At 46.2% G+C, this 14,154-nt stretch overlaps 1 protein-coding gene across 2 annotated transcripts in view; it reads right to left on the bottom strand.

Annotated features, from left to right (window-relative positions):
- Positions 1–14,154, bottom strand: part of DAAM1 (dishevelled associated activator of morphogenesis 1) — a 170,703-nt gene that overhangs the window by 12,216 nt on the left and 144,333 nt on the right. Inside the window, exons 16-19 of one of the 2 annotated variants that reach the window (XM_019550908.1) lie at positions 10,486–10,515; positions 8,481–8,584; positions 3,208–3,292; positions 877–983 (exon numbers count right to left, since the gene is read on the bottom strand). In XM_019550908.1, coding sequence (XP_019406453.1) covers positions 877–983; positions 3,208–3,292; positions 8,481–8,584; positions 10,486–10,515 — 326 coding nt within the window. The remainder of the gene's footprint in view (positions 1–876; positions 984–3,207; positions 3,293–8,480; positions 8,585–10,485; positions 10,516–14,154) is intronic. The other variant, XM_019550909.1, reaches the window with a different exon arrangement.

Genomic DNA, 14,154 nt, shown 5'->3' with positions numbered 1-14,154 from the left:
CTGATTGACTTTCGTGGGGCTACTCCTCTGCTCCAAAGCAGTCGCCTGCTTCAGCTGAATCGGACTCTGTTGGAGCAAACAGGCTAAGCCAGTCCCTGGGCCAACCCTGGAAGACAGCGGGATCACTGACTCTCAGCTCCATGCTGACACCGAGGGTAATAACTTCCTCAGGACAGCTCAGCTCTGTTCATTATAGCTTGGGCAGAGCTCTACACCTGGCATTAGAACACCACTTTTTTATTTGGTTAAGGCATTTCCCTGAGGAAAATAGAGTCCTCCTGTTTATTATCACTTGGATTTTCTCCTTTAACTTGAAAAGAGGCAGGCAAAGATAAAATTATTCATTTCGTGTGCCTCCAAGACCCAAACAACTGCCATAAGGGTCAGGAAGGTGTGATGTGCCTCTTACACTTCACATGCTGCCCTGTGCATTGCTCAGCTTCCTCTGAAACATTAAAGACATCTATGGAGGTGGAGCACTGGACATCATGGCTTCAGGATCTACCCAGCATCCCACGTTTGTCCATCCTAATATAGCAGAAAAGTGTTTACAAGGTACAGAAGATGAAGGACCATTTCTCTTGCACTGTACAATGTGGATGGTACTTTCTACTCTTAGTCATGCGGTAGAAAATCCCAGTCTTAAAAATTCAGATTGAGAGAGAAGGGTTGTAGCTGGGAAGGACCTCATCTATCCCAAGAGCTGCGTGGTAAGAGGTCCACAAGAAATAAAACTTGTGAGCAGATCTTCAAACCAAGCCTCATCAGACTCCTGTTCTGTTACAGATATATTTTACAGCAGCGTTGCAACTCATCTGCTCATGCACCATCACAACAGATATGGTGGGACGTCCTGGCAAACCCCTGCGAGCGTACCTGCTCATTTCGAAGAGGAACCGGTCAGCTTTGGCCATGCGATCCAGCTCATGTTTGTGCTCTTCCAGGAGGTCAATGTCACCTTTTTCAGGAACAAATTTCAAGAGCTAAAAGGAAACATGACAGACGTAAGCCATGCCTTTCTTTTTATTACAGCATCTTTCACATTGTTATATTAACAGCACACGAAATATTGCCATAGGCATTTTTATGCCAGGATGTCTAAGCCATTTATGAAATGATTCAGTGTGGGTCACGAAATACCTGGCGAGTATCATTTTCCAAAACAACATCCCATATGACTGCTCCACTGTTGCCACCAACGCACAATTTAGTTTTACACCCTCCAAGCTGCAGTTGCACCACATTCGTTGCAACACGGTAAGTTTAGATAGCGGCAGTGAGTTCTGAAACTCCCCGGCGATTGTGACGTGGAAAGAAAAACCCATTTGTTGCCACTTGTTTTTGTTTGCAGGCTGTATTTCAGCTAATTAATCCCCCTAGCTCTCCCATAAGGGTACAAGGCTGACCTCAGTTTGGTGGAAAAGGAAAAAGAGCACAATTAAATGTGTTGTCCAAGGTCCCAAGGCAGTTCTGTGGTATTTTAGCTCATACCTGTAGCTAGAATGTAGTGCAGCGACAGATGGGTATGGCAGGGGACGTAGCCCTTGGTCTGCTGTCAATATAACTCCATCTGTTCCCAAGCTGGCCCAGTGCTTGGCTGAAACCAGCTTATGGATGACCGCCAGTTTGTTCCAACTGAAACAGAGGTGACGCTGGTACAAAGAGGAATCTGTGGCCTGGCACAGTCTCATCTATGAACCTAGGTAGCATCAGAGTGACAGTGTAGCCACGTTGGTCCAGAAGTTATGCAAGAAGCAAAGATTTCTTTAGGTGACATCTTTTATCGAACCTTCTACATAGTTGGGCTAGAGTTCAACGAGTTTTGAAATACAAGCCATTCTTTTTCAGGTCAGAAGAGAAAAGCTAGCACAGCAATAGGAGCTGGAGATATACAGCCAATGCAGGCCAAGTCGGTCTACAGCACAGCAGGCTCTGGGCGCTCTTACTGACAAACAGTTCATATACACCAGCATCCACAAGCAATAGCTAAGAGACCCCACGCCTTTCTGGCAGATGACACATCTGGGGAACTTCCCAAATGGACTACAACAGTCTGATGACATGGGTCCCAAATCCCCTAGGCTGAGGAAGCAGCAGCTAAGACAAAGTACCTCAGGCTGAGCTTATATAGCCTAGTTCCCTCCAGGCCCTGGGGGCCGACTGGGTCGGCAGGGGCACAGACACACTGCTATTCCACCCCCTTGCACCTGGATTCATCCCTGGGTAGTGTGTCTAGACAGCAGCAGTGTATGCAGAGTTGGCTACGTGCCACCTGCGGGTTCCCTTCTAGCATGGAAATCCTTAGCTGGCTTATTACAAGTCCCTTTGTACAACTGTGTCGCCCCAGAGAAGCCAGTAACTTACTATCTGAATTTCCCACATTGTGTTAAACTAATGGATTTTAAGTAGATTAAAAAAAACCCCTCCATGAAATTTAAATAGCCTAGAGCACACTGACGCGGGGCTATACTCCCAGAAGACAAGATTACATCAACAATGAGACACCGAGGCCCAGGCATGATATCTATGGTGTCCCTCCCACACCAAAGGTGCCCCTAGGTGTGGTGCATCTTCACGTGCCTGACTGCGCCAAGTCCCACTTTGAAGTCCAGTAATAAATCCATCAGGCTCACTGTAATATTGCCTGATATCATTCATGGGCTGGGAGTCCAGGGGACTGATCAGATTCCTGCCATGCAGAAGTGTTGCAATGAAGCTGCACTTGCCAGCTCCAGCTTTAAGAGGATGTCAGCTTTGTGTTTCACATACTAATGTAAACCTGATCTCAGGGCAACTTAAAAACAGCATGCTCTGAGGACCACCGTGGTTTTAAACTGTCTTTTAGATGCAAAATTATTAAGAAAAGCACTGGGAAAAACAGACCTCAAGTGTTTCCAAAGACCATGGTTTTGTTCAGCAACAGAACGACCTGTGATGCAAAATCCAGGGCTGGAATCTGAGCTTGAGGGTTCATGGTTATGAAAAAGATGCTGCTCAGTTCCTCTGCATTTTTAAGGAGTGAAGTGTCAGCCGGGTTTGAGAGGAAAAGTGTAAAAGGCTTGTGGATGCAAACTCACCTCCGAGCCACTGGCAGTCATTACACAGAGTAATTTTTTGACCCTCATTCCTTAATCTGTGACTAGGCTTTGATTTATTTTGAAAAGCAGTATTGAAAAGGAGGAAGAAGAGTGTGTGTCCATCACCCACCTGTTCCAGCATGTCCTTTGGTAGGTCCTCTTGTTCATCCATTGTTAAAATTGCACGTTTGATTTCATCATTGGATAATTTCAGCCTGGGAAAAAAATGGGAACAGTTTTCAGAGGGGCGTTTACCCATGCATGAAACAGAGCCTAATGAACCATCCTAGGCATTTACATGTTTCCAAACTGGTCCTTCAGGATATGGGTTTGCTTGGCCTGCTCAGGGGAGACTTTTGCTAAGCCTGTACTACAACCCAGGCACATCTCAGAAATCCTGCAAGTCCTTTCTGCAGTTAAATAACTTTCCACAGGAGCTGGTGAAACTCAGTCATTAGCTTGAGGGGACCATCTGGGACTTCCTTCTGCTCCAGTTTCCTATTACTATGGCATTCTTTAAAATCTCTGTCACTTTATGAGTCAAGGACCAGATGATTAGAGACAGAAGGAAAGGCTCATTTCATTCCGTTATATAACCCAACACATGAATAATAATGGGGCTCTTCTACTTTGTGCCATTCGCATGGCACCTTCCAACCATTGATGTATATCACTAGTTGGTTCTTCAACAGACTTATTTGTCCAGAAGGAACAGGGAAAAAAAGTGAGCATCTTGATGCAACTCCAGAGCAGTATGACTGTTAACATTAATATACCTCCTTTCAGGCCCCACCTTAAACCCTGGGAAGGTTGAGCATAAGCAATGCTGCCTAGACTGGAGGACTGGTTCAGTTAGCAGAGCATGCCCTTTCTTTCATCTCAGATGCACGCAGGACTGATGAGGACTCTTGGTGATCTTTATACAGGCAGTCCTCAACTTATAAATGTTTCAAGTTGCAACGAGCGGCACTTACAATGTTTATAAACTGACACCCTGTTCTGACCTCCTGAAGTCGGTTTCGACTTTACGATGCTTGATCTGATGCGACACGACGCCAGCGAACAAGTTCACTGTGTCATGCATCTCCCTGGAGAACATCTGTCCAAACTTCCTTGGACACTTTCTTTAAGAAAGCAGACAAGACTCCAGAAAAACCTGCAGCCGAGACTCCTGAGATGACTCCAGCCAGGAGCCCTTCAAAAAGTCCAACCAAGAGCCCTTCAAAATGTCCAGCAAAGACACCTCAAAGAAGTCCTTCCAAATCAACAGGATTGCTAATTGCAATAAAAAATACATTATGTAGCTATATTGCTCATCTATAATCGATTGAGTACAAAATTCTGGGGTATTTTTTATGAAAACAAGGTATCGGGCCTTGGTTCTGGAACCAATGCCTCATTTCTAGCATTGTTTCCTATGAGAAAATCAGTTCCGAGTTGCAACATTTGGACTTAAGACGCGGTTTTCAGGAACCGATTGTGTCTTACGTACGAGGGGATACTATCTGTAACCGCGCGCGCATGTGCATGTGTGTGCATGTAATCTTTGTCTGCTGATTCTCGCCACTCCTTAAGCATCGTTTGAGGTCCACATTAACTTGACTCTTGTCAATCAACTGTCCTACTCCTCTTGAGGCCTGACTGGGCCAAGGAGCCTCGTGACAGACTGGTGGAAGTGGCATCATCAGAAAACCTTGCTGCTCCGTTCCCAGAAGCAATGGGGTCAGCTGCTGTTGACAGTCACGCTCTAGCAGACGGTGGAGCTAAAGCCCAGAGCACTGCAGAGAACTAGGACCTTTAGGATGGTCGGATGCTTGCAGCCCTTCCCACCCCCCAGCACAGCCAGCTCTTGCGTGGAACACCGTAGGGATCTAAGGGACTTCAGCGGCTGTTACGGATAGCACCGGAGGCTGAATTTAAGCTACAGAGTGAACATGGTGTGGGCAGTGGCAGTGCAGGACTCTCATGCTGTCCTGAGCCTAGGGCTCTGAGGCACCACCGTTGCATACGAGATCACAGGTCTCTCTCACTATTCAGTTCTTGGTTTTGCCAACAAAGGTTTTAATGAGCACTGGTTCTTTAAGGGCATTTTTTCTTTTTTTGTTTGCAAAGGACGACATAGAACTAGTTTTCCACCCGCATGCTGGGTCTGGACTGAGATCACCCATTAAAACCACATCAGTCACACAGCAAATGGGTGCTAGCTGCTTTCTATCGCCACCATCCCTAGCCGTATGCAAACCAGCATCCTGGGTTGCTATAGACTTTGCATTTAATGAGCAGATTATGAAAAGCATCAAAATGTTTTACAGAAATCACTAAAACCAACTGCCAAGACCCAGAGTGCTCCTTAATGTCTGCTGAGAAAAAAAAAGCAGGGCGCCAGAATATAACAACTTCTCAGACCATTTGATGGGAAAGAGGCCAGTGAAAGCTATAAGCTTATCTACAACCACAATAATTATCATTGTTGGCAGCGGCTGTCGAACGCGAGCCGTCTGAGGGGAACTGGGTCACTGTATTTGCTGTCACGGGGATTTAAGCCCGGCGACTCAGAGATGCGGAATGACAGCTCGCAAGCCTGACAAATGCAGCCTATTCTGCGAGGCTTTGTAGACGCAAATGAAGACTGTCCAAAGTGTGGAGGGGAGACAAATTCTGTGCGGGAAGGGATCCACCCTCTTAAAAAACCCACGTTTGGGTCAGAAAAATGCTCGAGAGATAGGCAGAAAAGAAAAACCAAACAAACCCTTCCCCTACACGAGGCTTAGGAAAGGGCATAAAGAAGCTTTCACGTGCATCCTACCAGGAACAGGACAGGCCTCTCCTCTGCTAAAACAACCCTACCCAGGCTGAAGATGAGATGTGGTAGTTTAGTTGAATTAAGGCCCCAAATGCATTGACATCAGCATACTTTCAGCTACACTATAAAAAGCAGTGCTAAAAATGTGTGTGTGTTAACATTACTAGTTTAAGGAAAATCCAGTGATCTCACTAAGCAGTAATTTCTCCCAAAACAAGACAGGCAGGGAAAAAAAAAAATCTACAGAGAGATAAAATATCTAGGTTCACTGTAATCTTTCCATGCTGCAAACCAGACAATGGCTTACAAATGTCTCAGCTAAATAAGGGACTGACCTTGCTGTCCTTTCACATGTGAAACTCCCAGCAAACTGGGAGCATTACATATCCGTGAGCACAGTAGGATTCTAGCTGCTAAGAGCAGCGTTTGCTGCAAGACCGTGTTATAGTCTTACTAGGTTGATACGTGGCACCCGGATGAGCACTCACATTTGTCTTCAGAGTACTCCAGGCAGGAAAGCAATGTCAATCTTATTCAACAGGCAGAGAACAGAGCTACACAGTGGTCAAGTGACTGGCTCAAGGCTATGTACGAAATTAGTGGCAGAACAGGATGCTGAACCCATCTCCCAGTGTCAAACTGCCCCCCCACCCCCCGTGCTGCAAATAAGCAGCGCGGCAAGTGCCTGCATGTGCAGCACATGTGGTTTGCGGAGCCACGGACTGTTCGCAGCATTGCAAACTGCACATGCATGCTCATCTGGATGCGTCCTTCGACTTCAGTTGGAGCCCCTCACAGGCTTAAACTTTAAAGTATATTCTTAATTGTCATTAATCAATGAGGTCTCTGTTTTATTAACAAGTCTTCATATTCTAATATGGAAAGAGCAAGGAATTGGTGTGTCCCATCCCATCCCCACCTAGGCCTGGCCACTGCCACAGCCCAGAGTGAAAAACTTCATAGCTGCATCTCTGCTTTGCAGATTGGGGTTCAGCCGAGGGCAACAATGATGGACAGAGGGCTGGTGGACATGACTTCTGAGGGCAGGTGGAGGGAACTGGGTTTATTTAGTTTGAAGAAGAGAAGACTGAGGGCGGATTTGATAGCAGCCTTCAACTACATGAAGGGAGATTCAAAAGAGGATGAAGCTGGACTGTTGTCAGTGGTGGCAGATGACAGAATAAGAAGCAATGGTCTTAGGTTGCAGCAAGGGAAGTTTAGGTTAGATATTAGGAAAAACTCTCATTAGAAAGGTAGTAAAACACTAGAACAGGTTACCCAGAGAGGTGGTGGAAGCCCCACCCTCGGAGTTTAAGACCCGGCTACATAAAGCCTCGGCGGGATGATGTAGTTGGGGCTGCGCCTGCTTTGAGCAGGGGTTGAACTAGATGCGACTTCCTGAGGTCCCTTCCAACCCTCACTTTCTGTGATTCTAATTCAAAGTCCTGAACAGTCAAAAACTGGGCAAGACTGAATTCCACAGGAAAATTCAAAGCAATTCTTAGCTTTATAGATGAAGTAAATATGCTCATGTACTAACTCGGACAAATGTTTTCATTTTTTTTTTAAGGATATTTACCATTTAAATCAATCCTGGTGTCAAGCCACAGTAAGGCTGACTTTCATTTTCACAGCAGTTGATCTTCATTTACTTCTACCAACGTGCTTAGTTGCACGTTTTATCACAAACACAATTCAGCTTTAAAAGATGGGATTAAATTTGCTCGTAAGAACCAAGGGCAAATCTGACCCTTCAAACAGACAGACTGAGGCTGTAACTCCATCAAGGGAGTCTGATAACACCACCAAGACGACAGAGTTAGGGGAAAGGAATGCTTATATGTTCAGGCCTTTATTACTTATAGCCTCAATATATGTCAATGTTTTAGGGAATGCAGGTGGTACTGAATTAATTGCCTGCAATTCTGCTCAGGAAGAGCTCTTCCCAGCCTTCCTTTCACTTCCCAATTCCAAAATGCTAGCTCAAATTTGGAAATAAACTGACACTTCCAAAAAAAACCCAACCCCACAAAAAACCAACCCAAAAAGACTCAGTGTCACATAACCTGACCCCCACTGAAGTATCACTTTCCAAACAACATCACTTGCCTTTCAGATTTCTCTGCACCACAGTGGAAGGGGGCTCTGTCCCCCTGTGGTTATTTAGAACCTGTTTCCTCTCTGTTTTAATACCACTAGCCTAATACAGTGTTGAAAAGTAAGTAAAATCTGGGCAAAACTAAACGGAACGATTCCAGCCATGTTAAGCAGCTGCAGTGGCATTTCACTACCTCTCAGGGATTTCAGAGGTAGTGAGAGTGTCTGTGCATCCCACTCAATGCATTCTGTGGCCCAAGGCTGCAGCAATGCAAGATGTAATTCCATATCTGGGTTCAGGTGTCAGTGAGACCACTCTGGCTTTATTCCCATGGTTCCTGTCACCAGAATCCCTCCAGGGAATTGAGGCATGATCTCCGATTCAGGGCATGTCACACAGCTTGAAGGTAGCAGAGTCCCAGTAATTTAGAAGGACACTGTCCGGAAAACAAGTCCCAGAGGACAGGCAAGAGAAATGACTGGAGAAATGACATTAACCATACCTTGAGAGAAGGATATTGCAGTTTTGGGCTCTCCGGCCATCTATGACGGAAAGCTCCTTGACTTTATATCTGGAGCTCAGTGCGTCATCAATGGCATCTTCTTTCTGCAAAGCACACACAGCCGTGAATAAGGAAAAGTGCTTCAACATTAAGAACCCTCCGCGCGTACCAGCATTTTCTAGAATGGACTCCATTAATCAAGGGTGTCACCAAGGCTTATGTGTAAAATCTGTAGCCTGTAACTGAAATATAATAAGCCATTTCATAAATCAGAACATGCTTTGAAATGCACGGGTTAGAAATGTAAATATTTTCTCAGCCAGGAAGATTTAAGAACCTACAAACACAGATGCACTGTTGAATAAGGCCAGGCTCCCCTAGCCTACATATTTGTGATATTTCATTAAATCCTCTCTTGATATATTCCATTAGGGTCTGTCACGCAGAAACAAGATCTTTACAAGTTCTGTTGCCACTCTCGATAGCCACAGCATCTGCTCATGCTGCGATTAGCAATGCACTGGATACACACTTAAAACTTTATAGGCTCATGAACACCAGCTGCAACATTTGTTTTCCTTTAAGAGCGGGATTTCCAAAAACAGCCAAGGGATTTACGAGCGTGATGACCCGTGCTCCTGAATCCCCTAGGCAGTTTGAAATTTTCCCTCTAAAATAATAGAAGAGTATGCAGAACTGAAGGTTCAGATGTCCAGGTGGAAGTACCTACCCACATGTTTAATGCAGGTTATAAAGCTGCCCACAGAAGTCATGCATCTCCAGTTTTAGCTCCAAGCTTGCACAGTCTTGGTTAATATTAATAAATGAATACCTGGTTATTAGAGCACTGTGGCAGGAACACACCCTGGGGCTGCAGGTCACATAGGCTAGCAGATGTGTATCAAAGTGGTTAATAGCTCAATAACTTGGACACCCCTGACTGCTTTTGTCCTTTCATGGAGCAACTAAGATACGATTTTTTATTATTTCTTTTAAACTAGGCCAGGATGACCTAGGAGACCGCAGCTAGTCAGGAGGGCTCAAAGCTGGCCTCTCCCCACTTCCATCGGAAACATTAGGAGCAGAGCTGAAAGCCAACAGACATTAGGAAACCCGTGGCATGTGCACATCTCTTTGCCGTGCTGGGAGGGTTGCCCTGACATGTGCCCTGCTGCTGCTCTGTGCACACCAGATCCCAGACGTGATGCACTACAGGAGCAGTCTGGTGGCTCTTTTCTGCTCTTCAGCCCTCTGACTGGGGCATGCTTATTAGCGCATGTTCAAAATCACCCGATGGGCAAGTCTACAAATGTTCCCTGCACGTCCTGGGATGGGCACTCCCTGCTTACCCACTTCCTGTCTCCTCCTCGAGCCACTCAGTCTCTAAAGGCCTTGAGAGCAGCTGCTGGGAGATCCCTGGAGCAGCTTCCCCACAGCTTTTCTGGGCTTGAAACTATGGCAGTGGGAAGAAGTGGGTAGGGTGTGCTTGGGTGTACAGAGAGGATGCCCTTCAAGGTGGCTGCATTGCTTCATGTCCGGGGTTGGGCATGCTGTACAAGGGAGACCAACTTCAACATGGTGCTCTCGAGCACAGCAAGGTGGTTGTGTAGACATGCCCAAAGTCACGCTTAGAGAGAGAACATAAGTGCTTATGAAAATGTAACCCTTGTTCTCAAACTTTTGCACTGAATGCATGCATGCATACAACACATTGGAAAGCACTATGTTTGGCCACTGCTATCTTAGGTTATCCAACAGCCTGGCTGATTTCTTCCTATTAATTCTTGAGCTGCCTTACTGCACTGGACTCCTTTTTGCTACCTAATACAGGTCACAGTGAATTTGTGGCACTCATTTTTTAAAACGAGACATCCAGTAGTGCAGTGCACAGCTACTTCCCCTGGTCAGTAAGTGTGCTAGCTTGGCATTGATTCTGCTTGAGCTGAACGTTAGCAAACTCATGGCAATTACACAATCATTAGGTTTTTGGCAGAGGCTCACTTACCTGTTTGGAGTTACTGTTCACAAAGAAGTCCTACAGCCATAGCAGAAGCATGGAAAAGGCAGTAAAAACACATGCCATTCAGTGGTCACAGCAAAAACAAAGAGTCAAAGCATAGTCAGAAAGAACATATAAATCAGAGGCCTCTGCTGCAAGAGAAGCACCCAAGAAGTACACTGGCTCTGAGAATGGATAATGCCAATGGGAATAAAAAATGCACTGAACAGTAAAGGGATATAAATGAATGGGCACTGAATGGGAAAAGCATGCTAATAAGCAACAGGTGAGAGGAATGACTGGGCACAGAAAAGGTGTGGGAGTGAAATGTAGAAGACAGTTTTGGAGGAAGGCAAAGGACTTTTCCTCTCCCCAGCCTGAGAAACCTTCGGGCAAGGGTCGACATGAGCTGGACAAAGCAGCATCATTCATTTTGCAAATCACGGTGGGGAGAAAACTGCTTTCTGATGCACCTTGATGAATTTGAAAGAGTGAAGTATCAGCATAGCTGCGAGGACGAGTACTTAAGTGAAGCTAAAGCAAAACCATTTCTACCATGACAATGCTTTTGGGGGAAACAGCCCAAGGTATATGGCACTCGATGGATCTGTCTGCCCCAAAGCAACGCCATCTCAACACCAGGCTTGCCCTTAGTTGTCTTCAGGTCTGTGCACATGTGTAGGGCTTGTATAGACTCCCACCACATCAGCGGCCGTTCCACTGGGCTGAAAATTCACGCAGTCAGGCTCTTCTTGTGAAACCACTAAAAAAAGAATGCATGTTCGCCTTGCTGCTTATGGTGGCATTTTGCCCAGCACTAAAGGCTCTGCCCTACAGCTGGCATTGGGAGCAAAGGTCAAAAAAAGGCATAAAATAGTACTCAAATCTAACAAATTAACAACAGCTTGAGACAAGATGCCTGTGCGAGAGATTTGCTCCAAGTCCAGGTGATCCACAGCAGTGTTTCCTTTCTGGCTGCCCCGTTTGAAAGTGGCTGTCAGTCAGGATAGCTGTTCTGCGTTACCAATCTCTGAGCAGATTTCCATTGTGGCAACATTTTTCAAGGAAATCTCGTTTATGCAGGTCCCTGCTGGCTGCCTGCCAATCAGTTTAGGAGTGAATGAAGTGGTGGCAAGGAGGGGCATGATTATATGGCTGATACAGAAAACGTCCTAGGCATTGGCTAAGCAGGCACCTTGTAATGACACTGATCTTTAGCCCTCAAGTACAAGTTTAGGGACATTCTCTCTCGCTTTTTTTTTTTTTACACAGATGATTTTAGCCTCAATCAAGATTCAAAAACTTAATTTAAAACACTTCCTAAGAGTTGTAATGAAATAAACCTCACCCAGCAGTAAACCAAGTCAAAGGCAAAAGAAGATCAGAAACAGCCTGTGCTGAGCTCCCATATCAGCACCGGCTCAGCCGACAGGCCGGAGCAATCTTTCACGAAACAAACACACCGAGTTGCATAAGGACGACCTGCCAAGAAACTGTGATATTGCTCAGTGGGGAGCAGAGCTCGGATTCCCTACCGCCTCCACAGGGCTGCACCTGGCGCCTCTCTGCTCCTGTTCCGGAGTGATCCCATCAAGACGTGTCAATCCTGGGGGATGTGGGTCTGGACAAAGACACCTCTGGAAGGCAGAAGCTCTTAAGTGGCCCCAAGGGGGAATAATGGACCCCAACTGGTTCAGATGAATAGATGCTTTTGTTCCTTTTATTTTTCATGCTCACAGAGAAGCTGCAGAGCTGGAGCCCGAGCTGTTCTTACGCTATCTGTGTTTAGCTCTGCACATCAGCCAGAGCCTCGGCCACCCTGGAAGAGCTGCATGTTCAGCATTTCACATCTATGACCAGCTCCTGCAGGGAGTCAGGCAAAGGTGCCTTATATGCACCGTTGGGTTACAGTCTTCCTTTGCACCTCACACAGTGGTACCTTGGTTCATGGAGTGGGGCAACACACATCATAATTTACAATACAAGTAACTGAAACGTTGATGTCTTGTTGACTCTGATGGCACTTAAGCATCATCTTACATCCTTTTTATGAAATCAGGGCTTTACTCAGGGAAAGACCATATCTTTTCCATTTCCATGCCTGAAGCCTGATTTTAAATGACAGCATTAGCAAAACGCTGCTGCACTGGTAGCGCTTGGCTGGTTTGTCATTACAGAGGTCGAGGGTGGAAAGCTGGGTTTCCACCTGGCTGAGTTGGATTCCAGAGCGAAAGAGATAAGACCAAGCAGAACAGGTCAAAAACAACAGCAGAAAACACAGCCAGCAAAAGGGAGCAAGGATGAAGAAATCATTCCCCATTCTCCAGAGGCACAGGCAGCATACAGAGCGCGACACCATCTCCTTACTGCATGTGTCGAAACAAAGTCCTCACACGAACGTATTTCAAGGAGTGCAGCCTAAATGAATCCCATGCCAGGTGATACCATGGGGGTTATTTAAAGAGCCTGAATTTCCTGAACTTCAGGGCATGTCAAGAAGTGGTTCTTTTTTTCCCAGGCATTTGAAAGGGAGCGAGAACTGTTAGCAGGGAGAAGGGTGTCAAGTTCCTGGTGGGCATATACCGAACTGTCTAGCTTGATGGTAGGGAACTGTACACATCGGGTACGTTTGGAACAAAATCCCAATATCCCCACTTTCCACCCTGTGCCTTGGGCAAAATAACCATCCCCTCCTATTCTACCTAGCTATTAGCCAAAATGTACCATCATCTATTTGCCAGCACGGTAGCTTGAAAGCAACGCTGTCTGAGAATCTGGGCCCCCAAACAAAAATAAATTCTCCAAAATCCAATGTGCATCCTGAGATGCATTTAGTGTTTGGGGATAAAACTTCTCTCCAACTGAAAACTTCTCCTTGAGCTACTAGAAAACTGAAAAGCTAAGAACACTGAATTTTACCCAATCCACTGATCAAGCAGAGGGGCCAGGCCAGAAGCAGAACCTTGGTCCAAATGGTGAATAATCATATTGCTTCTACTAGCTCTTCTATGGCAATCAATGCCTTTAAAACAATTTCCTTTCATGTTGCTAATAAATTAACTGGAATTCAGGGCAGCTGGAGCTGTCAGATCAAGGGAGTGAGGGACGCACTACGCTGGGTTATGAAATAATTATTTGTATTCACAGGTGCTTCTGTAAGTCATGAGTTACCGTCCCCCCAAGGTTGACAGGGCTGTATGATTTCCCAGCACACAATGCTCCCCTCGCATGCGTCAGAGGACAGCATGCAGGCATCATGAGGAAGGCTGCACGTCTGCAGTGAATGCCGGCATGCTGCGTGAAACCACTGCTCTGCTCTCAGCCATCGCCACCGAGTCCCTGCAGCGAGGTGTCGGGGCGCGGAGGAGGAGGTAAGGAACACCACTCTGCATTCCTGACTTCCCTCCCACCTTGGCTCTGCGGGCATCTCTTCTCAGTGTTTTGCCCAATGGCAACAAATTCCTCACTCACCCGAAGACTTGCTCTGAGGAATCGCTAACCTAATTCTCTGACAGCTGCTTCTGATTCTAGCTCTGCTCCAGTACTCTACACTGGAGGTGGCAAATATCTGGCCCATGGAGACCATCAGCCAGCCAGCCCTTGGTGCTGACCCACGTGTTGCATATGGCATCCACCTTGGCTGCGGTCTGAGACCTGCAAACAGTGCCCCCCCCC

This window comes from Crocodylus porosus, unplaced genomic scaffold, assembly GCF_001723895.1.
Source record: "Crocodylus porosus isolate Cpor-Errol unplaced genomic scaffold, CroPor_comp1, whole genome shotgun sequence".
Lineage (NCBI taxonomy): Eukaryota > Metazoa > Chordata > Crocodylia > Crocodylidae > Crocodylus > Crocodylus porosus.
Note: the sequence above shows the minus strand (reverse complement) of the source record. Positions and strands in the feature narration are given on the sequence as shown.